At 39.2% G+C, this 27,008-nt stretch overlaps 1 protein-coding gene across 1 annotated transcript in view; it reads right to left on the reverse strand.

The window, feature by feature from the left end:
* Positions 1–5,856: 5,856 nt before the first annotated feature.
* TOMM70 (translocase of outer mitochondrial membrane 70) overlaps positions 5,857–27,008 on the reverse strand; it is a 39,759-nt gene continuing 18,607 nt past the window's right edge. The window contains exons 5-12 of the mRNA XM_010368841.2: positions 25,038–25,186; positions 21,096–21,303; positions 18,073–18,207; positions 16,589–16,696; positions 15,657–15,773; positions 11,757–11,854; positions 10,777–10,899; positions 5,857–8,122 (exon numbers count right to left, since the gene is read on the reverse strand). Of these exons, the coding sequence (XP_010367143.1) occupies positions 7,969–8,122; positions 10,777–10,899; positions 11,757–11,854; positions 15,657–15,773; positions 16,589–16,696; positions 18,073–18,207; positions 21,096–21,303; positions 25,038–25,186 (1,092 nt within the window). The 3' untranslated portion in view covers positions 5,857–7,968. The remainder of the gene's footprint in view (positions 8,123–10,776; positions 10,900–11,756; positions 11,855–15,656; positions 15,774–16,588; positions 16,697–18,072; positions 18,208–21,095; positions 21,304–25,037; positions 25,187–27,008) is intronic.

The raw sequence follows: 27,008 nt of genomic DNA on the forward strand, positions 1-27,008 counted from the left end.
CTCTGTATGTCTTCTTTCACTCAAAATTACTTTCACTCAAAATTACTTCTTTCATTTTTAGACAGAAGCAATCAGACCTCAAAATTACTTGGAGATTCATCTGGTGTGTGCATTAGTAATTCATAATTCATTCCTTTTTTATTGCTGAGTACTATACGATTTGTTTATCCATTTACCTGCTGTTGGAGATCTGGGCTATTTCCAGATTTTGGCTGTTGCAAAAAAGCAACCTCACAGATCCTTTTAAAGGATGTCAGGTGCTTTCAGGTAACCCTAGACTATAGTGCCACTGCTCTCTATCCTAGCAGGCACACCGAAATAGTTAAACCTTGCAATAGTGTGAAATCATTTTCTTTCAAAAAAAAGTATTTCCTTCTTTTTATATATTTTACTCTAGTCTCATGACAAATTATTTTCTTTTTTAAATAGTCTTACTGTAAAGCCCACATCTGTATAAAAAAATGAAAGATCTGGTTGATGTGCTGTGTGGAACCTAGGAACCCTCTCTTGGATTCTCTCTTACTCCCCAAAAAACTTCCTTTCCTCCAAAGAGCTGCTCAGAAGTTTGAAAGCCGGTGGACGAGCCTTCCTCACTGTCTTGATGCTACAGAAGCAAAGGCGCTTTACAGAGACGTAGCATTCCTGTAACAGGTAAGGCAGGGGATGCTAAAACTCGAGACAGAGTCACGATGTCGCCCAGGCTGGAGTGCAGTGGCGCGATCTCGGTTCACTGCAACCTCTGCCTCCTGGGTTCAAGCAATTCTCAGGCCTCAGCCTCCTGAGTAGCTGAGACTACAGGCATGTGCCTGTAATTTTTTACAAAATGCCTGGCTAATTTTTGTGTTTTTAGTAGAGATGGGGTTTCACCATGTTGGCCAGTGTGGTCTTGAACTCCTGACCTCAAGTGATCCACCTGCCTTAGCCTCCCAAAATGCTAGGATTACAGGCGTGAGCCACTGCGCCCGGCCTAATTTTTGTATTTTTAGTAGAAATGGGGTTTCACCATGTTGGCCAGTCTGATCTCGAACTTCTGGCCTCAAGTTTTTCACCAGCTTCGGCCTCCCAAAGTGTTGGGATTACAGGCGTGAGCCACGGCACCCAGCCTCTTGTTTTTATGTATTTCATTAAATGAATTGTCCTTTTGGTGGCGTATCAGGTGATCTTGCCTTCTGGTACTCTTGAAAAATACGAAAAGAAACAAATGAAGTAGGCATCTCCTATAATTAGTATGTAGCATTTTATTCTTAGAAAATGTGTGGTAACCTGGCCCTGGATTTTACCTTTTTGCAAAGTGATATCTGAATAAAATGAACACTAGATTCCCACTTGGAGTGGAAGAACATTGCAACTAAGTTTTAACTGCCACACCCCTGTACTCTCTGACTTTCTAATGAATTAGACGATGTTTTATTTTTGTTTTTGCATAACACTTTGAAGTCTGCTATCACAAGTTGTGAACCAATATCTCTTGCAGTTTAGGTAAAAGGCAACACATTTAATGAATTCACATTTAAGTGAATTCCTCACAGGGATGATGACCTCTGCTGAAATAGGTCAGGATGTGCAGTTTGTGGTGACAGTTCTACTTGACTTTGACCTAGCTGTTTGAAGCTGAGAGCTCATAGATAATGAGTGTTGCATTGGTTGCAAATGAATAAATAAGTAACATTATGGGGTTTTAAATGACCAAGGAGTAGATTGTGACATCGACTGGACTCCTTCCGGATACCAAAAGTTAGGTCTGTGCAAAGTATACCAAGTGAAAAAAAGTTTCGACAAGAGTTTAGGTTTCACCATAAATGTTCTGCTCTATTGGCACTGGTTCTAAGTCTGTTGTGCTACTTTTCAGGCACTGCTGTTTAAGTTTTGGTGGTGCGTGGGTACAGTGAAGCCAGGAGGGATAGAAAGGGAAATGACGCGTGTGCTCCAGACTAAATAGGGGCTCTTCCTTATGCCTCCTAACCACCTGTGTGTGACAGTTTCACACTTCCTATCAAATTACCTTCATTCATTTCTACTTGTGAATGAAGTTTGGAGACTAAGAAAAAGCCAGCTGTTGGAAGAGAAAGCACTTTAGGATAAAATGGTCTTGTTAAAATCACCAATGAATAAGTTCAGCCCCTGATGTACAAATAACCAAAACACATACCTACAAAGATAGCGCTTCTTGTTCAATGATTTACTTCACAGTTGATTCATAATCGAATGAACAAGAATCTGCAAGAATAGAACAGGGTGGGCAGGGTTCAGGAATTCCAAATGTCGTCCTAGCTCTTCCTGAAGCATATTGAATCCTCCAAGTATATCCCGTTGTGCTAACTAGGCTTTAAGTCTTTTGTCTGTAGATTCATTCTCACAGTTTCTCCCTCAGAACAAAGAGCGTGCCATCCTCTAAACTACTCTCTCTGATTTTTTTCACCCAATTTCTTAGTTTCTTTCAGTTGCTTTTCAGACCCTCGCAGCGATTCTGCCCTCATCTTTCCAGTGACACTCTCGGGGCAGATTACTAAAGACCAATGTGTAGACCGACCACGTGGCCTCTCAAACTCAACACCGTGGATGTGACGTTGTTCATACTGCCTCTCTGACCACTTAATATTGTCCCTTAGATGTCAAAGGTCCTTATATTAATAGTTTTATTTTTAGCTCTTTCACGTTTTACATTTTGTCCTGAGTCATCTCAGCTACATGCATGGTCTTAAATATACGCTGATTAATTCTCATTCACGTAGCTCTCCTGCTGGCTCTACCCCACTCGTTTAAGAACAACTTCACTTTGCTGGACTCCACCTTGAGTGTCTCATTTTCAGCTCACGCTCATGCTGTGCTCACGCTCATGCTGTGCTCACGCTCATGCTGTGCTCACTCATGCTGTGCTCACGCTCATGCTGTGCTCACTCATGCTGTGCTCACGCTCATGCTGTGCTCACACTCATGCTGTGCTCACACTCATGCTGTGCTCACTCATGCTGTGCTCACTCATGCTGTGCTCACGCTCATGCTGTGCTCACGCTCATGCTGTGCCTTTACTTAGATTTGTTGTGGTGGTTGTTTCCCCACAATCTGGAAAGCTCCTTACCTAAGTCCTATTTATTCCTTAAAGCTTAGCACAATTTATTACTCTTGTTTCCATGGCACATTGTACTTCTGTTTTAGAGACTACCTTCCTTTGAAGCATATGGCAAGTTCATTTACTATCCAGCCCACCACAACTCAGTTTTTGAGCTCCTCTGTGTTCATCTTTTTATGGCTAACCCTCACCGTCATGAGTGCTTAGTAAATGTTGAGTTGGGATGAATTTATTCCTACAGGTTGCACTTGTTCTCTCGCCAAGTTTTCTGGCCAAATAATTCTGGAATGATTTCCTTACCTTAAGGGAGTCTGATCTGGGAAGAGCCTGGGACGTGATGTAACTTCATAGGCTGTCGAGTCGAATATTCATTTACTTAGATCTTAGCTCCGTTAGAAAGCAGTGTTGATTCAGAGGCCGGGCACGGTGGCTCATGCCTGTAATCCCAGCACTTTGGGAGGCCAAGACGGGCAGATCACTTAAGGTCAGGAGTTTGAGACCAGCCTGGCCAACATGGCAAAACCCCATCTCTACTAAAAATAGAAAAATTAGCCAGGTGTGGTAGCGCGTGCTTGTAATCCCAGCTACTCGGGAGGGCAAGGCAGGCGGAGGTTACAGTGAGCCAAGATCACACCACTGTACTCCAGCCTGGCCAACAGAGTTAAACAAACTGTCTCTCCAAAAAAAAAAAAAGCAGTGTTGATTTAGAGCTACGGTCACCTGATGCTCAGGCCAGTAGTATTTCTCCCTGCACCATGCTCTTGTCCACGGCAGACACTGTAAAATGCTCTACACTAGTGAAAAACTAAGCTTGAGATGCATAAAAGAACACGTAGAGATGGGGAGTCAGTTCTCCATACATTTGGTGAGTAGAGGCATTGGTGTTTTGTTCCAAACTGTCCAATCGAGCATGTTCGTATAATGACCGCTTTGGAAGATGGAGACTGTCTTCCTCTGGAGCATAGGACAGGTTTGTTTACTATCCAATACAATAAAAAGTGTTTCCCTCTGATGCAAAACTCAGGTCAGTTTGCTTGTGGCCTCATTAGATTTGGGCTGTGGCGCAAACCCACTGCATGTGCAGTATCCACCTAGATCGCCCCGTGTCGCTCCCATGGGATCTGGGGCTCAAGCTCATGTTGCATGCTATGTTCTAAATAATTAAGTCTATTGTCTGACCCAGGAGTCATTCTACTTTAGCATACTCAAAGGAATTCCTTTATACCATTTATCTGCTTGTACACAATAGCCAAAGGAATATTCCTTTCTATGGCTGATGTAATAAACTATCACAAATTTAGTGGCTGAAAAAGTTATTCTCTTACACTTTTGGAGTCCAAATTCATGGGGCCAAAATGAAGGTGTTGGTAGAGCTGTGCTCTGCTCTAGGGCAGGATCCGTTTCTTGCCTTTTCCAGTTTCTGGTAGTTGCCAACATTATTTGGCTTGTGGCCACATCACTCTAGGCTCTGCCTCTGTGGCAACACTGCTACTTCCTCTTCTGTCTGAAACTTTCCTCTTATGTAGACATTTGTGACTGCATTTTAAGGTCACCAGATCATGCAAGATAATCTCCCCTTCTCAAGACCCTTCATCACATCTGCAAAGCCCATTTTTTGCCAACTAAAGTAACATTCACATGTTGCAGGGATAAGGATGTGGCTATCTTTTGGGGAATCATTACTCATCTGATCAGCATGGTAAAGCTTGCAAGTAAATTAAAATTTTGTCACTTTGTTCACAAATCAATTTAGCAGAAGATGGGAATAGAACTAATTATAACCCGTATCCCCACAACAACTCCTAAGTTATTTCCTTATAAATACAAATCCCATATCGGACAGTCTTGGGTAATTATTATTCTGTACTCATAAGTTTCCTGGTTTGGTTAGATTATATTGTCCCTCTGTTTATAGTCTTACGATAACAATTAGTTGACTTCTACAGGTCCAAACTATTTAAACTGCAATTTGAGTTCCCAGGGGGCAGAAAGTTCTGTTTGAATTGTTTTACAGCCAAAGTTGCTTTTTATTGTTTTGGGATGTATTCTCTACTTATACCACAATTTTCAAGGATGATTATTTCAGGTATGCTTTCTGAGAGACTCCACGTGGTTGACAACTATGATCAATCCCGCTGGTGAAACCACATTCGAAATAAACTTATCCGCAGGGTCCATGTCTGATTGGCAACCTTCCAGGCTGCTGTGCATGTATGGGTAAGGTAGAGGCAAAGAATGAAGTAAGTTGGCTCTACCAGCTCTCTGTGGAGCCTTGTTTCACAGTAGGAGGGGTGGATGCTCTCGAGAAACTCCACCATTCATACCAACAAACTTATTTTGCTTCATATACTAACATTTCCAGATATTCCTATTTTCAAAGTTATTTTGAGTTGACAAGAGATTCACTGTGAATTTACCCAATAGCATAATAAATGAATAAACTACCTTTCTTTTTTTTTTTTTTTGAGACAGAGTCTCACTCTGTCACCCAGGCTGGAGTGCAGTGGCGCGATCTCGGCTCACTGCAACCTCCGCCTCCCAGGTTCAAGCGATTCTTCTGCCTCAGCCTCCTGAGTAGCTGGGACCACAGGCGCCCTCCATCACACCCGGCTATTTTTTGCTTTTTTAGTAGAGATGGGATTTCACTATGTTAGTCAGGATGGTCTTGATCTCCTGACCTTGTGATCTGCCCACCTCAGCCTGCCAAAGTGCTGGGATTACAGGCGTGAGCCACTGTGCCCAGCCTAAACTACCTACCTTTCTATTTAAAGAATAGATAGAAGAGCTTGAATGTAATATTTATTTGGTGAATGTACATGTGAGGTCATTTACAAAAGAAAGATACAGACAGATGCAGCTTTCAGTGCAGTTTCAAATATTTTCACAATAGGCAATAGTCCATGAAAATTTGGAACGACAGTATAGAATGGCACATGCTTCAGTTTCCTTTGTGTTTCTCCACCCAACCCCAAGGTGGAAGAAGGGAGAAGAGTAGAAGAAAATGTGTTAATGTAAATATAGCCATGCAAATAAAAACTTTTTTAAAGTCAGAGATCATTCAGAGATGTAGAACATTTCTGTATTCGGGGCCTATCAGAAGGTGCATAATTTAAAAACAAAATGCAGAGGTCTCAAACTTTCCATCATCCAAATCATCTTGAATTATATTAACTGCACCAACTAATTAGTGGTCTCCCCAATATTTTCCAAAGATTGACTTTGAAAGGGAGTCATTTCTAATAGTTTCTTTAAAAGATAGCATTTGTAGACAAATCTTTTTGGTTTCAACAGAATTAAGCACCCTTAAGGGGTGTAAAAATGCTCCTTTACTCCCAACAGTGTAAACCATAATTGTAATTCGTTCTTAAATAAACCTCTCCCCATCCTGAGTATTTCAAAACAAAAGACTGCTGAAGAACACAACCCTTCCCTCACCAGAACAATCTAGCATATAAGCACAAGGATGTTCTATAAAAGTGGAAATTCGAAATAAATCTTAAAGTGATTTCTAAGTAAGGGGGCAGAGTAAAGATAAAACACTGCTGTCAGTATCCCTAGTGAAGACCTGGACCTGGGTGGGTAGTTAGTCCTTAGAGATCAAGGTTAGCTCACTACAAAAAAAGCACTCTACATGTCCTCAGCATCTTCAAAAATAAGTGGCTCAAAATTCCTTAAGCACATGTAGCCATAGTTAAAGCACTAAACTTGTTATTTCAGGAAATACTATGCTCTGGCTCCAAGTCTTACATCCTTTTTGACCCTTTAGCCACATTTTCTTCACTAGAAATTTTAAGCTATTTCAATACTCCCATATATCACACTTACTCTACCTTTATTTGGGTTATACATACAAGTAATCTGCACTTTGATTTTTAAAAAGTTCTAAAAATTTTTTAAAGACATGGGGTCTCACTATATTGCCCAGGGTGGAGTGCAGTGGCTATTCGCAGGTGTAATCATCATGGCACATTACAGCCTCGAGCTTCTGGTCTCAAGCCTCTTGCCTCAGCCTCCCAAGTAGCTGAGACTATAAATAGTATATACAGTGCCACTGTACCCTCTATCCTACACTTTTAAAAGCACATCATTAAATAGTACTAATTATTATAGAAAATAGTTACAGACAATTATAAACACACTTCTGTTTCATCTTACCTCTTTGTCTGGTCCACTCCCCCATCAATACTCAGTCTTCCAGCACATATATCAATCAGAATATTTTGCATCTGCATAATTTACTGTACGAAAATCTGCTGTTGTGGACTTTAAGAAGAATGTACATTATCCATTAGAGTGGAAAGGGGCCAAGAGGATTAATAAGTGCCACCAAGTTTCTAAAGCTCTGCAGAATCAGAGGCATTGTGCATGCTGACAATGGTTTAAAGGGTCTCTCAATTTTACTTTAATCCCCCATTGAACCTGTTTCTTTCAAAAAATCAACTGAAAGCGGTTAATTGAATATAAATCTATTTTACAGCATTTACTATGTTAATTTAAAAATCAACATGCTGTAAAATACTTACATTATTCACACATATATATAAAGACGAAATCATCCAGAACATAATCAACTCCCAACCCCCATTAAAAAAAAAAATCAACAAATCAGTTTTTATTTGCATGGCCAATTATCACTTGTACTCTTTGCAACTTTATTTAAATATCCCTTTAACATGTTCTAATCTTTTGTTGCACAGGGAATAAAAGCTGCAAGACTGCAAACTTCCTTCAACAGCCACACCCACAACACCTAGACATGAAACAGATGTAACAAGTAACAACACCACAAACAGAAATACTAATTTCCACCATTCAACACAGTTCATGACAGTGTCTTTAGGGTTCAGTTGAAGAGGGGTAAACTTTTAAAAAGAGGGTCAGTCTGCTTTCCCCCTATTTTATAATGTTGGTGGTTTTAATCCGTATTTCTTTGCAACTTCTGTCTGGGCATGGGCGGCATCGCAAAGTGAATACAGATGGGCCATCTCCATTTCCGATTTGGCCAGGTTAATAGCTTTGTTGAACATGTCAATGGCTTTCTCCATGTTTCCTCTAAAAGAACAAAATTTTTAAGTCTCAGATTCAACAAGCACTTCACAATATTCAATGAAGGTTGTAAGTGATGCTACATGAAGTCTGACCACTAAGTTTCTACTATGATTCTGGTAAAATGCTTCTTTTATAATAAACAAGAGTACCTACCACATTGAAAGCACTCAATGAATGTTAACTACTATTACAAATATTATGTGCTTACATTATATCTCTTGTATTCTGTGTTTACTGATAAGAACAGTGAGACTACGGAAATTAATTGGCTTATCTAAAAATCACAATTCCGTCTGGTTCCTAAATTCTGCATGTTTCTACTGTTATAACATGAGAGTCCTTTGGAAAGCAGTAACATAATCTTGGGACACTAATGACATGCAAGGGCCTCACCTTCACAGACTGATGTGGGCTCCCCTCTTTCCGCTTCATCTCTTACCAGCACGTCCCCAACCCCATGCACCTCTACTCTTCAGGCAGTCTATGTGAGTTCCCTGATGTACTGCACACTCATACCTACATACAATACTCAGATTTACTGCCTCTGCCTGATTCTGGTCAAATCCACAGCTATCTAAGAACCGTTTTAAGTAACTAGTATTAGCTACATATATATGCGATCCTACAAAGAATATTAAGTCCCTACTATATATACACACACACACACACACACATACACACCTACCTGAATATATAGTTTAACTGGCATACGTGTTAGTAAGGTACATTTTACTGGCGTTATGTGCCAGTTAGACTCCATATGCATATGCCAGTAAGAAGTACCACTAGGGTGACTGTATTTAATCCCCTATTACAATATATGGCAACACGATAGACTTATTTTTAAAAAAACTTTTTCGAGAGTTCATGTTCTGGCATTAGGCCAAGAGCAAGCAAATCTGCAAAATCCTAGGATAATCTGCGATTTCATTTATTCAAATCCACTTATTTAATTGTAAGGTAAGGTTCAGAATGGATTTTTTAAAAGTTCAATTAACATGTGAACAAAATTCCATCAAACCCTAAATCAGAGGTCTTTAATTAACCCAGGATCTATGAAAGCCTTAAATTAAAAGCAAAGTGTTTTTGTGTGCATTATTCTAAGAAGAATCCACAGCGTTACTCAAAAAAGATTAAGAACTACCACCCTATACTATTCTAGTACAAGAATATTTTATTCACATTAACAAATTAGCAATTAAGAAACAATTGAGGCTGGGTGTGGTGGCTCACACCTGTAATCTCAGCACTTCAGGAGGCTGAGATGGGCAAATCACTTGAGGCCAAGAGTTTGAGACCAGCCTGGCCAACATGGCAAAACCCCATCTCTGCTAAAAATACAAAAAGTTAGCCGGGCATGGTGGTGCATTCCTGTAGTCCCAGCTACTTGGGTGGCTGAGGCACAAGAATCGCTTGAACCCGGGAGGCAGAGATTGCAGAGTCAAGATTGCACCACTGTACTCCACTCCGGGCTGGAGACTCTATCTCACAAAAAGGAGGAAAAAAAAAAAAAACTTAGTATTTACATGCCACTGTGGATACAGAATGGTTCAAAAGAAACACATTTTTTTTTTTTTTTTTACCAGCCTATATATATTCTGCCTACTGTAGAGCAGGGAGAGGACTACAGGAGGGGCTGAATGATAGGGAATTAAGAAAACTCATGCTGCTTCCTGACAAGTGATAGTGTCAAGATCAGTGACTTTGGCACCAGTGATATCAGAGCTCAAACCCTGTCTTCTCTATTGGCTTACTGTGCAACCTTGTAAACCTAAGCAGTCTGGGCATCAGTTAAACTAGGGATCACATAATCTCCACCTTTATTAAAGATGGGGGTGAAGATGAATTGAAAGAGTACTTAGAAAACATCTAAATTTCAGTACTTGGCCTAGAGTAGGAAACTCAAATGAATGGCAATGCCAATATTAAGATGGTACACAGTAAACCCATATATAAAATAGTTGTCACCTTTTAATGGTGGATCTCAAGAGCAATTCTGGATAAAAATTTACACTAAATAAGAGGTTAAGGACAGAGCTGCAAAGATTCTTTTTTTTTTTTTTTTTTTTTTTTTTTTGAGACGGAGTCTTGCTCTGTCACCCAAGCTGGAGTGCACTGGCCAGATCTCAGCTCACTGCAAGCTCCGCCTCCCGGGTTCACGCCATTCTCCTGCCTCAGCCTCCCGAGTAGCTGGGACTACAGGCGCCCGCCACCTCGCCCGGCTAGTTTTTTGTATTTTTTTTTAGTAGAGACGGGGTTTCACCGTGTTAGCCAGGATGGTCTCGATCTCCTGACCTTGGGATCCGCCCACCTCGGCCTCCCAAAGTGCTGGGATTACAGGCTTGAGCCACCGCGCCCAGCCGCAAAAAAGATTCTTATCCAACTCTGATTTTAAAGAAAATTCAGGGGCTCTGAATTGATGTTGCAACTTGCCCAGTTATTTGGCTGGAAGCTTCTTTGTAGGAGGGTCCAGATTTTCTGGCAACTTGGCTACCAATCCTTATGTCACTGCCTAAGCACATTACGGGCATTTTTTTCCCCCAACAGGAATAAAAAGGAAAGAACATAACAGACTTTAACACGTATATAACAAGAACAAAAAGCTAAATATCTATGGAGCTGCCATATGTTTCCTAATAACAGACTCCAGAAGTTACCTTTGTACTTCAATAGTTCCCATGGTTTCATAGGCAAAATCACATTTATTGTCAATTTCAATAGCCTTGCTGATAAGTTCCAAACCTCTATCCAGATCTTGCTTCCACTGAAGTTGAAGTAAACTGCAAATGCAAAAAAAGAGTCAGATATGACCATGGCCCAGTATCAGTAGAAATACACATGTACTAATATGACTCAATTTCTACCTTCAATGAACTTATAAGTTAACAGCATCAAATTGTGTTTTTTTTCTCAACTTATATTGGTTTTCTAGTCTAAGTTCCTTATTACAAAAAGTGTTCAAGGTCTAAGCTCTATTACTAACTTATCTTGCATCCCTTATTTTTCACTTTATATAAATTTAAGTGAAATTTCTCAGGATAATTCAAGCACACAAAGGCCACAAACACTTGTGTATGCTTCCTATTTTGATATAAGCAACAGCTGACAGGATATTCAGTTTGAAATTAAAACCCTTGACATAGAGCAAAAATAGTACGTTAATTTCTTTCTTTCTTTTTTTTTTTTTGGTTGAGACAGAGCCTCACTCTGCCGCCCAGGCTGGAACGCAGTGGTGCAATCTTGGCTCACTGCAACCTCCGCCTCCCAGGTTCAAGTGATTCTCACTCCTTAGCCTCCTCAGTGGCTGGGAATCAGGCATGTGCCACCACACCCGGCTAATTTTTTGTAGTTTTAGTAGACACTGGGTTTCACCATGTTGGCCAGGCGGGTTTCGAACTCCCAACTTCAGGTGATCCGCCCGCCTTGGCCTCCCAAAGTACTAGGATTACAGGTGTGAGCCACTGCGCCTAGCCTCCTTAACTAATTTCTGTAAGAATGAAAAGACATCCAGGAGCATTAAGAAGTTTATCAATTAACTTCTCTACCACAGTACCCTTCCTCAGTGGCCAAAATAAATACATTTTATTACTATGCAAGAAATTCATTATCTCATTGGAACAACCACAAAAATACATACCCTTTATGAACATATGTTGTGGCATTATCTGGTTCCAAATCAATACATTTATCATACATTTCATCAGCTTTACCAAACTGTTGTTGATCTGTTAATGCCTATGTGAGGAGATACTGCAGTTATATTAAGGTAACTGTCAACCTAAGCAGTTAAAAGTGTATTTATTATTCATTATAAAAATTTACTTCATTTATTCATTATTACAAAATTATCATGTTTTGGGGATACAGACTGATTTACATTTTACAACTTAATTGTTGGAGTTTTTAGGTGGCACTGCTATAAATATAAAATCTTAACTGTCCTCTTTCTTCAGCAAGTGGTTACCTGCCATAGCAGATAATCTCTGGTAAACTGTTCAATACAGATAATCTCATTCTTAGTGACAGCTCTAATATCACATTCTCATAGGTACAGTCACATCACTTATTCATGATTTATCATAATACAGCTCAAGGGAATTTTTTTTTTTTTTTTTTGGAGACAGAGTTTCATTCTTGTCACCCAGGCTGGGGTGCAATGGCACAATCTCTGCTCACTGCAACCTCCGCCTCTTGGGTTCAAGTGATCCCCCTGCCTCAGCCTCCTGAGTAACTGGGACTACAGGCACACAACACCTTGCTTGCCTAATTTTTGTATTTTTAATAGAGATGGGGTTTCACTATGTTGGCCAGGTTGGACTCAAACTCCTGACCTCAGGTGATCCACCCACCTTGGCCTCCCAAAGTTTTGGGATTACAGGAGTGAGCCACCGCACCCAGCCAGGGAATTATCTTAAGGGCAATATTCATCTGGAGGTATAAATTAAGATGTATGTGTTAAATGTCTTCAGAGCTATTACTTTGAAATTACTGATTTTTTAAAAAGCAGCTATAACTGCTTCAACTAATACATCTCCAAAAATAATTTCCTAATATTATCTAATACCTAGCCCATATTCGGTTAACCCTGGTTATTTATAAGATGACTTTTAAGAACTATGTGAGTCATTATATTTGGCTGTATGGCTCTTAGTCTTTTCATACCTAAAATAAGCTAACTTTAATGAAATATTTTTAAAATCTCTCTTAAAAATATCAAAGAAATATTGTCAGCACATCTTCTTTATAATAAAAATCAGAAAGATGTAGAAAGTAGAAATATTTTTATAGCTTCCACCATTGTGAGCATGAATGCCTTCCTGATATATTTATCTATCTCTATTTACCTCCCTATTCGTTTCTTTCACATGGTTTAGTTCATTTTGTATACAATTTTCCCTTTAATAACAGGCAGTGCTATATCTTGCTTTGTTAACTTTAATGTATTTGTAACTTTTAATGGCTGCATAATATACCATTAAGTGAGTGTACCACAATTCTGCAAACATAATTCAATCTTCTGTTGAACATTTATGATTTTCCCCAATTGTTTGTCATAGTTAACGATAATGTAATAAATACTTATTTTGAAAACAAAAGAAGCAGCTATAATCAGCTATCTTAAGGCAAATCCCACGGCTGAAATGTAAGGCACAGTTCTGTGGATACCAGACTATGCTCAAGTTGTAACTTTGCGAGTTGGCCAGCATCTAAACCAAAGCTTTGAGGGCCAAAAAAGGTACACTAAGTATATACACACACACACACACATACATACATACACGTACTGTATGCATATATAAAGTTACATATACTATATAGTGAAGCTAAAATTAGAAAACAGATCAAAGAAAAGAAATCTGAGTGCAAAATGACTGTAATAATGCTAATGCTGATGAGAAGACAGCTCATACAAACCAAACCTATCTTGAAGGCAGAATGGTAATAGGGAAATATGCTATTGGTAAAGTTCTGCAGAAGAGTTGTGCCCCAGTAGCGGTTGCTATTCGGTGGCCTTTGCTCTTCTAGATGCTTAGAGAAATCTGCACCAAAAAAAGCCCTTCTGAATTCCATGACAATGATGAAGATGTTGCTGTCACTTCCCGGTTTGTTACTAATTATAAGGCATCAACTCAAGTGTACCCATTCATAGGATTAAAATGTACACTTCAATGCAGTTATATATAAGACCTACCTCTAAAGAACTGATCCAACACAAACCAATTTTCTCATAGTTCCATCCTCAATAAACCCTTAAAATCCTTGTGAAATTGTTCTTATAACCTGCCTAGCGATACCATGAAGGAAATTAGAAACAAAATAAGCAACCTTAAGAATGGTGTAAGGAGGCTGGGCGCGGTGGCTCAAGCCTGTAATCCCAGCACTTTGGGAGGCCGAGATAGGCGGATCACGAGGTCAGGAGATCGAGACCATCCTGGCTAACACGGTGAAACCCCGTCTCCACTAAAAACTACAAAAAACTAGCCGGGCGAGGTGGCGGGCGCCTGTAGTCCCAGCTACTCGGGAGGCTGAGGCAGGAGAATGGCGTAAACCCAGGAGGCGGAGCTTGCAGTGAGCTGAGATCCGGCCACTGCACTCCAGCCTGGGTGACAGAGCAAGACTCCGTCTCAAAAAAAAAAAAAAAGAATGGTGTAAGGAGAGGGGTCAACCAGGGATGGTTTTATTTATATATATATGTATATATATATATATATATTTTTTTTTTTTTTGTAAATACAGTCTCCCTCTGTTGCCCAGGCTGGAGTGCAGTGGTGCAATCTCAGCTCACTGCAACCTCTGCCTCCTGGGTTCAAGTGATTCTCCTACCTCAGCCTCCCGAGTTGCTGGGATAACAGGTGTGCACCAAACCACACCCAGCTAATTTGTGTATTTTTAGTAGAGATGGGGTTTCTCTGTGCTGGCCAGGCTAGTCTCAAACTCCTGGCTCAAGTGATCTGCCCGCCTCAGCCTCTCAAAGTGCTGGGATTGCAGGCAGGAGCCACCACGCACAGCCAGGGGATGGTAATTTGTTATTGTTTCCTATTTCTGTGCTGTGGAGAAAAACCCAACATGTCTTTTGTAATTAAAAAGAAAAATTAAGTATATAGAGCATCAGTCCCCAACACTTTCCCAGCACTTCTGGCACCACGGACCAGTTTTGTGGAAGACAATTTTTCCATGGATGGGGGTGGGAGGAGGAGGGATGGTTTTGGGATGAAACTGTTCCACCTCAGATCATCAGGCTTGAGAATCTAATGCTGCTGCTGATTTGACAGTGACAGGAGGTGGAGCTCAGGTAGTAATGCTTGCCCAATGCTCACCCGCTGGGCGGCCCCATTCCTAAGAGGCCACGAAGCACCTGTACCCCGATATAGAGTATTGAGATGGCTAGTTTATGCAGATACCAAAACCAATTTTCAGCTTTAAGAAAGAAAACTGAGTCATTCAGAGGTCATTTATTTGAGGGGAAAATGTATGACCATGACCTACAAGAAGCTAATCATTTTCATTTAAATGGATGATTTAAAACTAAGAAGTTTTCAAGAATTTCAGACAACAATAAGAAAGTTAAAACAATTCAGATATAAATCCTGCTTTCCATACCTTCAATCCTAAACCAAGAGAGTTTCAAGAATTTTAGATAAAGCAAAGATAAATTAAACTGTTACAACAATCTAGCCATATAAAACGGCAGTGACCAAACAGAAAGAAATGCCTTTCTGTGGATATTTTCTCCACCAATTGCATACGGTAATTTTTTCCTAAGGCAATTCCTTTTTGCAAAACCAATCCAAACGAAGATAGGAGAGAAATTTTTGCCTGAAGCTTATTGAGTTTAGGGACATGATTTCCAAACTGTGTAACAAAGGAGCCTCTTCTGAGGTGATTCAGGACCAACCAGGAGCCATGAGAATCAATCAGCAACAAAGCCACCTGCTTCCAAAGAAGCTGCAACCATGACAGCACTGTTTTCTGATTTCCACACTGAGATGCAGCATACGTTTGCAGTTATTTTTTAAAAATCTGAAAAAACATTTACCTGGGCATATAGTGCATAGCCTTCGGCACACCTTGGAAATTTCTTTATGACTTCTTCAAAACCTTTCATAGCTGCTTGGATTTGTGAAGAGTTGTTTCCCGTATATGCCTGGCGGTACTATAAAAAATCAAAACAGGCCCGTCAAATCAAGAACTCAAAAACTCATGGAATGTTAACATAAACATACAAAATTACATACATATTTCCAAAAAACAGGTGATTTGCTAACATAATCTGCAGCATCTAAAAGGGTTCCAAGTAGGTATCTCAGCAGCAGAGAGCCAAACGTTATGTACAACTACGACTCCATGGCCACTATACAATTTCAAGATGTTCAATATTGTAGAAGAGGGCATACCAATCTGTAAGAAGTGAACTTTGCAATAAATGAATTTTAAAGCTAGTAAAATTTTTGTCATTTTTTTTCATTTATAATATACATTTGTGACACAATTTCTTCCTTTAAACGGAAAATTCTTTTAGAACTCTAGCCATATAGCTAACTGGAAGTACCTTATTTTACTAGAAATGCACTTTAAAAAAAAAAACACAACCTTTTGAGCTTTGTGTTTCTGAATATTAAGAAATAGTTCCATGAAACAGAGGTGAGAGAGCAAGTTACATGGTGTCATGTTTACAAAGTATTTCCTCAAAATGTTTTTGCTCTTTATATTGATTTATGGTGGAGAAGCAGGGAGACCAGTTCTGTTTACGGAAATATAAAATCAGGGACAAACATCTATCAAGATGAACCCAAACAAATGTCTAGAGAAATACAAGAGCTAGGTATTAATCAGCACCTTTTTTCCTCAGTAGTTACCCTTTGGGAAAGAAAGAAAGAGAAGACTTTGTAGACAATGAGATACTGATTTTTGTTGACACTGGAAAATAAAGGTGATGTTTAGGAAAATACAAAAGATAGCAGTACCTACCAATGCAAAACATTTCTGTGCTTGTGCCAGAGCAGACTCAGGTCTTAACCTAATACATTCATCAAAATCTGCCACTGCTTCTTCAACTTGATCAAGGAGTATTTTCAGCTAAGAAAAAAATACGTAAATAAATGTAATTCAAATAGGTCCACCAGTTAAGTATGTGCTGTGTCTCATCTCTATTATTACAGCTTAGCATAATGCTGAGCATGTAGTAATTATTCAATACATAATTACTTTCTAGAAAGAGAATTTAAAAATCTTGAAATTTAAAAGGCAAGATTCCAAAACTTAAAAATGGTATCCAACTTTTAGAAAGGACTACAAGCCAACCATTTCTGCACTGCAATTCTGACCACTATTAAGCAAGAAACCCCTTCTTCTAGAAAACGAAACATCCTGTACATTCTAATATCAAGGCAGGTTAGACATCAGATAATTACCTTTCAAATTAATCTTCAGACACTACCAGTAAAGATCAAAATGTCAAGAATTTTAAGAGGTTATCTCAACACTTAACACCCTTCTGAAAGAAATAGTCATGCATAATTACATTTCAATCAACAGACCGCATGTACAACAGTGGTCCCAAAAGATTGTAATACTGCATTTTTACTGTACCTTTTCTATGTTTAGATATGTTTTAGACACACAGTTACTTACCATTGTGTTACAACTGCCTATAATACTTGGTACACTAACACGCTATATAGGTTTGTACCTTAGGAGCAACAGGCTACAACATACAGCTTAGGTGTATAGGAGGCTATACCATCTAGGTTTGTACAAGTACACTCTATGATGTCCGCACAACAAAATCACCTAATAATGCACTTCCCAGGCAGGACCCATGACCCTATTAGGTAAAATTCTCCATTAGAAAGAACTTCAGCTCTTCTGTTATTATCATGCATAGCCCACACTTTCTACCATAAGGCATTCTAAGAAGCCATGTTAAGCCCATTATAAAGCCATGTTTTCCCCACCTGAGGCAGTAATTGGAAACCGTTTCTTCTCTATATATTTCCACTAAAAAACTAATATGCCTGTTACAAAACTTCAAAAGATAAATATATTTATTTTTACTATTTGGACAGTCCAGACTATTTCCTTATATAGCAGGAAGCTCACAAAAATCATCCTGTTGATTCTAGAATTAACTCAGATTCCTTACTAAATGTTATTAATGTTTCACTCATTGAAAACCTATGAACCGAAACACCAGAAAAACAAACTTGATCTAGTAAGCCAACAGTTTTTGCCTGCCTTTACTCTTTTTTCCTAAGTAAATACCAAAATTAAAGACAAATATTCAAGACAGACTAAACAAAGGCCAATTCAAACTGTAAACCACTGTGATGCTTTGTTCACAGCTATCAGAAATTATATAAGAAAAATCAAGAAAATTATACAAGAAATTCTCAAAAATGTTATCAAATAACTCAATCCAAAAGTCAGACCTCTAGGTAAGAAAGCAGACTTACCTGTCCTCGGTGGTGATAAACATCTGCATTCTGAGGATCGATATCAGCAGCCATGTTAAAATCCTGAGTGGACAGCAAAGGCTGCTGCTGTTGCATGTACATGCTGCCTCTTTTGATGAGAGCATTTGCTCGAAGCTATATACCCCAAATGAGGAAAGGTTCATCATTACTTTTTTCTCCTCCAATCTAGTTTCTTTAAATAACAGCTTTTTTCTATCATCCACATATCACAAAGGTCACCCTTTTAAAGTGTGCGTGTCAGCTGTTTTTAGTATATTCACTAAGTTGTGTATTGATTACCACTATCTAATTCCAGAACATTTTCATCACCCTTAAAAGAAATCCCATACAAATAAGCAGTCACTCTCCATCCCCGTTCACCTCCTACACTCTTCAGCCCCTAGAAACCACCAATCTATTTTCTATTTCTACAAATTTGTATATTCTGGATGTTTCATATAAGTGGAATCATACATTATATATAGCCTTTTGTATCTGGCTTCTTCGAGTTAGCATGTTTTCAAGGTTCATCCATATTGTAGCATGTATCAGTTTTTCATTCTTTTTGTTATGCCTGAAAAATATTCCATTGTACATATCCATTCACCAACTGATGAACATTTGAGCTTCTTTCACTTTTTGGCTACCATAAATAATGCTGCTATGAACATTCATATACAAGGTTTTTAAAAAAGTTTTTTTAAAATAAAGATGAGATTTTGCTGTGTTGCCCAGAGTAGTCTAGAACTCCTGGGTTCCCAAAGTGCTGGGATTACAGGTGTGAGCCTCCACACCCAGCTCTCATGTACAAGTTTTTGTGTTAATGAATGTACTCAATTCTCTTGGGTATATACCTAGGAGTGGAATTACTAGATCATACGGTAACTTTTTGAGGAACTGCCAAACTAATTTCCAAAAGGGCTTTGCCATTGTATTAATACATTTCCACCAGCAATGTATGAGGGTTCCAATTTTCCACATCTTCAAAAACACTTATTATTATCCACCATGTTTTTTATTAGCGCCTTATTGTCTTTTTGATTATAGCCATCCTAGGAGGTGTGAAGTGGCATCTCACTGTGGTTTTCATTTGCATTTCCCTAATGGCTAATGACGCCATCTTGTCATTTATTATTGGTCATTTGTCTATTCTTTGGAGAAATGTCTATTCAGATCCTTTGCCCATTTTTAACTTAGGTTGTCTTTTTATTGTTGAGCTCTTAGCAGAGTTCTTTATTCTGGATACAAGCTCCTAATCAGATACATGATTTATGAATATTTTTCCCATGTTGAGTGATGTGTTTTCTCTTTCTTGATGGTGTCTTTTCACACAGAAGTTTTGTTTTGTTGTTTTGAGACAGGATCTCTGTCACCCAGGCTGGAGTACAGTGGCACAATCATGGCTCACCACAGACTCGACCTCCCAGGCTCAGGTGATCCTCCCACCTCAGACTCCTGAGTAGCTGGGACTACAGGCACATGCCATCATGCCCAGCTAATTTTCAAGCATGAGCCACCACCTCCAGCCAAGCACAGAAGTCTGATCACGTCCAAGTTATCGTGTTTTTTTTTTTTTTTTTTTTTTTTTTTGGTTGCTTGTGATTTTGGTGCCATATCTAAGAAACTACTGCTTATCTAAGGTAACATTTAGTCCTCTATTTTATCCTAAGAGTTTTATAGTTTTAGCTCTTACATTTAGGGCTCTAATCCATTTTGAGTTAATTTTTGTACATGGCATATGGTAGGCATCATTACTACTTGCCATTAAAAGTCATGTGATCATGAAAACAATGTTTCTTTAAAATTTTGTTCAAAGCAATAGTACATACATATAGAACAAATAGTAAGATCCTCCACAATTATAACAAAAACATATAACATATAATCATTATAATCATTAGGAAAATCAGCAGAATATTAAAGATAATATTATGAGGGTACCTTCAATTTGAAAATCTCATTTTGAAAGAAACTTTTAACACTATTTAGGTCATAGAAACAACTATTATATCCCCCCAAATATAGCAGATGAGAGAGGCTACAGAGTTCATTTAATGCAATGAGGAAACAGGTCAGAGATGTTAACAAACTAATAAGTAATATAGTTAATTGGTGGTTAAAATCTGTTTTGTTACACTGAATAGAATGTAACAATTCAACAGATGCCCCTGAATCTTAATTATGAAATGCGTAACATATAGCACATTAAGAATACTCAGGCCGGGCGTGGTGGCTCAAGCCTGTAATCCTAGCACTTTGGGAGGCCAAGGCGGGCGGATCACGAGGTCAGGAGCTCGAGACCATCCTGGCTAACACGGTGAAATCCCATCTCTACAAAAAAAAATATAAGAAAATTAGCCGGGCGTGGTGGCGGGCGCCTGTAATCCCAGCTACTCGGGAGGCTGAGGCAGGAGAATGGCATGAACCCGGGGGGGCGGGGGGGGCGCAGAGCTTGCAGTGAGCCGAGATCGCGCCACAGCACTCTAGCCTGGGGCACAGAGCAAGACTCCGTCTCAAAAAAAAAAAAAAAAGAATATTTAGAAAATGTTAGGCTGTTTCAACTGTACAACAGCAAAACTTTTGGCTTATTTATACATCCTATTTTTAGAACCTTTTTTCATGTAACATAAAACCTTTCTGAATATATTAATGTGTTAAGTGTTTTATAACCTGGTGCTACATATTACACGTTACTTACAGCATTATCTATAGAATTGCTCTATCACTTTTACCACTGCCCAAATACAGTCCAATACAGTAGGCAGTGGTTACAGGGCAAAGATGAAACTACCAGATGCTATAGGGGAAAAAAAACGTTCTTTTCTAAATAAAGATAAATATCATTGACATTTATATTTTCAGATTCACTGCACCAATTACGTTATTGTTAAGAGCAGTTTCTTCAAAAACAAAAACAGCCCTTCGAAGAATGGCAGTTGAAATGCTTTAAAAAATCTGGCAAAACATAATGAAAGGCATCACCTTCTATTTAATAATTTCTTCACACACATTTTTTAATGTACCTTCACATTAGCTTCTTTCAAACTGATGACTTTATCTAAATCTGGTTTGGCCGCATTGGCATTGCCAATAAGCAGGTAGAAGGTAGCTCGTAGTAGTAATGCTTCCGCCATGTATTTGCCTTCAGCATCTATTTCTTTTGAGCATTCACTTATGATTTTATCGTAGTTTTCTTCTTCCATATACTGTTTGGCCTTTAAATATCCAGAACTGAAAATAAAAACAAACATAGGAAATTATTTACTAAGAAAAAATTAAATGTGCCCGGGTTTGGTGGCTCACGCCTGTAATCTCAGCACTTTAGGATGCCGAGGTGGGCGGATCATTGAGGTCAGGCGTTCAAGACCAGCCTGGCCGACATGGTAAAACCCGTTTCTACTAAAAATACAAAAATTAGCTGGGCATGGTGGCGTGTGCCTGTAATCCCAGCTACTCAGGAGGCTGAGGCAGGAGAATCACTTGAGCACCTGGGAGGCGGAGGTTGCAGTGAGCCGAGATGGTGCCACTGCACTCCAGCCTGGCTGACACAGCGAGACTCCATCTCAAAAAAAAAAAGAAAGAAACAAAACAAAGAAAAGAAAAAAAAAAGAAAAGAAAGAAAAAAAATTAAATGTTAAAACATGCTACATTTAGCACACCTGAGTACATTAAGCAACTGTCTATTTCCCCTTAACAAGACAATCAGCCAGTGTGGGATGGAGCTGGGGTGGGGAAAGGGCGGTGCGGTTAAACAGATTAGGATTTTTTATGTAGATGGGGATTTTCTTGAAACCTTGGACAAGGAGTTTTAAAAAGGAAGCAGCAGAGTCCTGAGTAATACCTCAGCTTAGACATTTAGATACTGAAAAGATGAGCTAATGAAAGAGAGACTGATATGCAATATGGGCAAGGATCCTGTCTTATTCACCTTCATATCTGATGCACATCAACGGTACTCAACAGGTGTTTAATGGTTAACAGAAGGAACAGGGAAATAGGAAATAAGTGAGTTTAGAGTCACAGAAGCTAAGGCAAGAGGTGTGAGCAGACCTAGACCTAGAATTAATAACTGAACTTATTAAAGAAGCGAATTTAAAGGAAGACTCTTCCATCAATTAATACTTTAAAAAACAGCCTTCTCTATGTTTTAAAGAGCAGTGAACACAGTATCTCTTATTATTCTTCTAAGATGATGACTTTTATGGAGATGCTTGTAGATGTAATCTTTTTAACTGAAATTTCTACTAGGTGTCATGAGGTACATGAGATATCTTCCAAACATAAGGCATTGTAAATTAAAGTACATTTTCTTATTTCAGTTGTTATATCTGTATAGAGAAAACTGGCAAATGACTTAAAAGTTACGTCAGGCCAGACGCGGTGGCTCATGCCTATAATCCCAGTAGTCTGGAAGGCTGACGTGGGAGGATCACCTGAGCCCAGGAGTTCAAGACCAGCCAGGGCAACATGGCAAGACCCCATCTTCATAATTAAAAACAAAAAAAATTAGCCACGGTGGTGTGCACCTAGAGTCCCAGCTACTCAAGAGGTTGAGGCGAGAGGATAGCTTGATTCCAGGAGTTGGAGGCTGCAGTGAGCTATGATCGCACCACTGCAGTACAGCCTGAGTGACCCCCTCTCTCCTTTTTGTTTTTTGAGACAGAGTCTTGCTCTGTTCCCCAGACTGGAGTACAGTGGCATGTTCTCAGCTCACTCTCAACCTCTGCCACTGGGACTCAACCCATCCTCCCACCTCAGCCTCCCCAGTGCTGAGACTATAGGTGGACACCACCATGCCAAGCTAATTTTTGTTAAGTCTTCTGTAGACAGGGCTTCTCCATGTTGCCCAGGCTAGTCTCAAACTCCTGGGCTCAAGCAATCTGCCCACCTCAGCCTCTCAAAGTGTTGGGATTACAGGCATGAACCACCATGCCTGGCCTGACCCTGTATCTTAAAAAAATAAATAAAAAAAGTTATGTCAGTGAAAAATCTTATAAGCTGTATCCTAACCACTCCTGTAATTACATTCAAATGTTGCATACATTCTAGTTTTGTTTCTCAGGTCACCAGGCTAAGAAAACACAAACAGGCCAGGTGCAGTGGCTCACACCTGTAATTCCAACACTTTGGGAGGCCAAGGTGGGCGGATCACCTGAGGTCAGGAGTTCGAGACCAGTCTGGCCAACATGGTGAAACTCCGTCTCCACTAAAAATACAAAAATTAGTTGGCATCGTGGCGTGTGCCTGTAATCCCAGATACTAGGGAAGCTGAGGCAGGAGAATCGCTTGATCCCAGGAGACACAGGCTGCAGTGAGCCAAGACTGTGCCACCACCACACTCCAGCCTAGGCGAAAGAGACTCCGTATCAAGTAAAAAAAGAGAGAGAGAGAAAAGAAAGAAAACACAAACAATGATTTAAATCAGATTAAAAGTAATGTCACTGAAGAACATAAGTGCTACTTATTTATAAGGATGATTTCTACACCTCGCAATAACTTCGTAAGGTAAATATTACTAGCTCCATTTAAAGGATGATAAAGCTAACGCTCAGAGTAAAATGGCTTTTTTTTTTTTTTTTTTTTTTGAGACGGAGTCTCGCTCTGTCACCCAGGCTGGAGTGCAGTGGCCGGATCTCAGCTTGCTGCAAGCTCCGCCTCTCGGGTTCACGCCATTCTCCTGCCTCAGCCTCCCAGGTAGCTGGGACTACAGGCGCCGCCACCTTGCCTGGCTAGTTTTTTGTAGTTTTTAGTAGAGACGGGGTTTCACCGTGTTAGCCAGGATGGTCTCAATCTCCTGACCTCGTGATCCGCCCGTCTCGGCCTCCCAAAGTGCTGGGATTACAGGCTTGAGCCACCGCGCCCGGCCTAAAATGGCATTTAAAACTTAGGTCCAATTCCAGTTAGTGTGCTGATGTTAGCTAGCTACATCCTACCATCTCTCAATAAAGCTTTTAGAATAATAGTATTAAATTCATTATAGTTTTTCTGGGACAAGGACTATTTCCTAACCAGAAGAAGAAATTGTTTGCATAACAGTCACAAGAGCTAATATGACATCTTAAACATTTACTTCCCAACTACAATCTTCTCAAAGATTGTGTATCAATGAACTAAAATTTGTACACTGCAGTATAATTATGCATAGTATCTTCTCTTAAAAGGTCACCAGCAATGGTAGAAAAATTGGAAGATAAAAATCAAAAGCAATTTGTTTCTTCAAACCCTGTAATATGCTGCAGATGCAAAACCCAGTTATGCTCAGCTACTAGAACAGTATTTCCTTTTCTTCCTAACTCATTACAAAATATCATGTTGATAATAATATCGTACCTTCTCTCAGGGAGGAGGGCTACCCTTGACAGAAAAATACAAGTATTGACAAATATGAATGGAATAAAGCAGGCTAGATGGCTTATACGACATTATATCACTAGGTGTCCAGCTAGAAACATAGTATCCTGTACTCTTCAGCTCTCTACAGACCCCAACAGGAAGCCCTCCAAAACAGGCATCTTCCTAGACAAGCAGAAAAAACCTTGAAAAAATTCACTCTTTGGACATCCTTAAAAGTATCTCAGTTTACAAATTAAATACTTCCCTGTACTAGAACATCTGCATGTTGAGCTATACAATAATTTTCAAGTTATTGCCTCTATTCAAACACAGTCAGTCACTGGATTCAATGGGAGTCCTCTTGAGAAGATCACATAGCAACTTGAGTAAAAGCAGGGCAGACTCCTGGCAGTAAAACCTTGAGTCACCAGAGAAGTAACAGACATATGCTAGAAAGAAAAGTGTTTTTATAATAATAATAATATTATATAATTTTAAATTATATTTCTGTCTATCTCTATCTGTAGATAGAGAGCTGCTGTTGTGACATGGCTCAGAACCCATCTGGGCCCTAAGGAATATTCAAAGCCACCAGAACACCACTAAGCAGACACTATGCTTGATATACTTACTTTTCTTTCACTTCTAAAGCCTCCCCTTCCTTGTCTTTATCTTCATCAGACTTCTCTCCTTTAAGCATGGGCTGGGAAATGATATCATCCGTGAAAGAACTGAAGTAAGATTTGATAAACTGTGGAGATGGCATCAGAGGTTCACGATTCTGAAATTTAGTCATGTTCAAAGACATCAGAATGGGAAATACTAACCAAAAAAGCAGGTACATTGTAGAACACTAAGAATAACTGTCATAAAAATTGGATTTTCATTTTTCAAATAACTAAAATTAAGCTCCAAGCCACAGAACAAAAGACAGTGGAAAAGGTGAAGTTGCCAGTCCCAGCTGGTCAAAGCAGGTTTTAAATAAGAGCCTTTTCCCTCTACAAAGATGTAAGACCACATCTTACACAGGTGCTGAAAATGTTAAGTCCATTTACCTTGGGCTTTCATCTAAAGATCTTTATTACAGGTAAGTGCCACTGAAAACCATACTGAAATCACATTTCCTGTTTTGATTATTTATTTGAGGCATAGCAACCTAATTCACAATTATGGGAGTATTTTGTTCCTCCCGAAACACAATTATCATTATAATGTTTTAAATGAAGTGGGAACACCACACCCAAAGGGCTCTCATAATGTATTTTGCATCCTTTATCTACACAATTCAGCCCAAAGAGTTTAATGGAAACACAGAATTTTAAATTGTATGTGTAACAAATATCATTACTGTTATTTTGGTAATGTCTTCATATTCGAAGGAAGAAAAAAAGGAATTGGCTTTGTAAGTAAATTATCTAATCTAGGATAGATCAATGAGGGATCCAAAGAGAACTAAAAAGGAAACCTAAGAGAAAACCCACACTAATCTGTGGGCGCTCTCTGGGGAGAGATTCAATTTGTTTTAATTTAGGATAATAAAATATTTTAAGTCAAATGGTCATCTATCAAGTGATAAATATGCCTAACTTTATTTTCTATTTTCTTACCATCCTGCAATCCAACCAGTCTAATTACTCCACACTATGTATAAGGAAACTAGGCTCCTTCGAGGTTCAATTTATGGACTCTACCATGGTGTTTTACAAAGTGATTTCGAGAAACACTAGTCTTATGAGATGCTCAAGGGAAAAAAAAATTCATAGTTTAAAAAGACTGGGGCCAGGCGCAGTGGCTCACGTCTGTAATTCTAGCACTTTGGGAGGCTGAGGAAGGTGAACTGCTTGAGCTCAGGAGTTTGAGACCAGCCTGGGTAACATGGTGAAACCCTGTCTCTACTAAAGTACAAAAAATTAGCCAGGCGTAGTGGTGCATGCCTGTAGTCCAGCTACATGGGAGGCTGAGGCATGAGAATTGCTTGAACCTGGGAGGCAGAGGTTGCAGTGAGTCAAGGTAACAACTGCAGTCCAGCCTGGGTGACAAAGAAAGAAAAAAAAAAGAGAGAGAGAGAGACTGGGAATCACTTCAGCTATACCCCTCTTAAGAGATTCATGACACGCCTTATTAGATTATTAAAGTCCTGCAGTGAAGAAACTTGTTTTAAGTGTTTCACTCAGCTAACATCCAGAGATGTAAAATTAAAAATACAGATTACTAAAACCAATTCAAGAAAAAAGCAAGCTATTATTAAAGGAAAAAGAAACAATTACCTCGCTATTACTGGGATTTAACAATGAATCTCCAGTGATGTTTACTGATGCAAAGAGTACTCTCTTTACTTACATCTCACCTTGGGCACTTAACTATAGCATGCCTTTTATACATAGTAACAGTCATTCTCTCTCACTACATTTTAATTCTATAAGGGCAAAGGCCATGTCTTTGAACCCATCCCTCCAAAATGCCAAACATGTAGCTTTGTTTAATAAATGATTGTTGAATTAAACTACCTGTTAATAATAGTCTAAAACTAATGCGTTCAACTTACACAGTATATCTTTAAAAACTTAATAATATAGAAAAATATTTTTCTGTAAAGGGCCACA

This window comes from Rhinopithecus roxellana, chromosome 1, assembly GCF_007565055.1.
Source record: "Rhinopithecus roxellana isolate Shanxi Qingling chromosome 1, ASM756505v1, whole genome shotgun sequence".
In the NCBI taxonomy this organism is placed as follows: Eukaryota; Metazoa; Chordata; class Mammalia; order Primates; family Cercopithecidae; genus Rhinopithecus; species Rhinopithecus roxellana.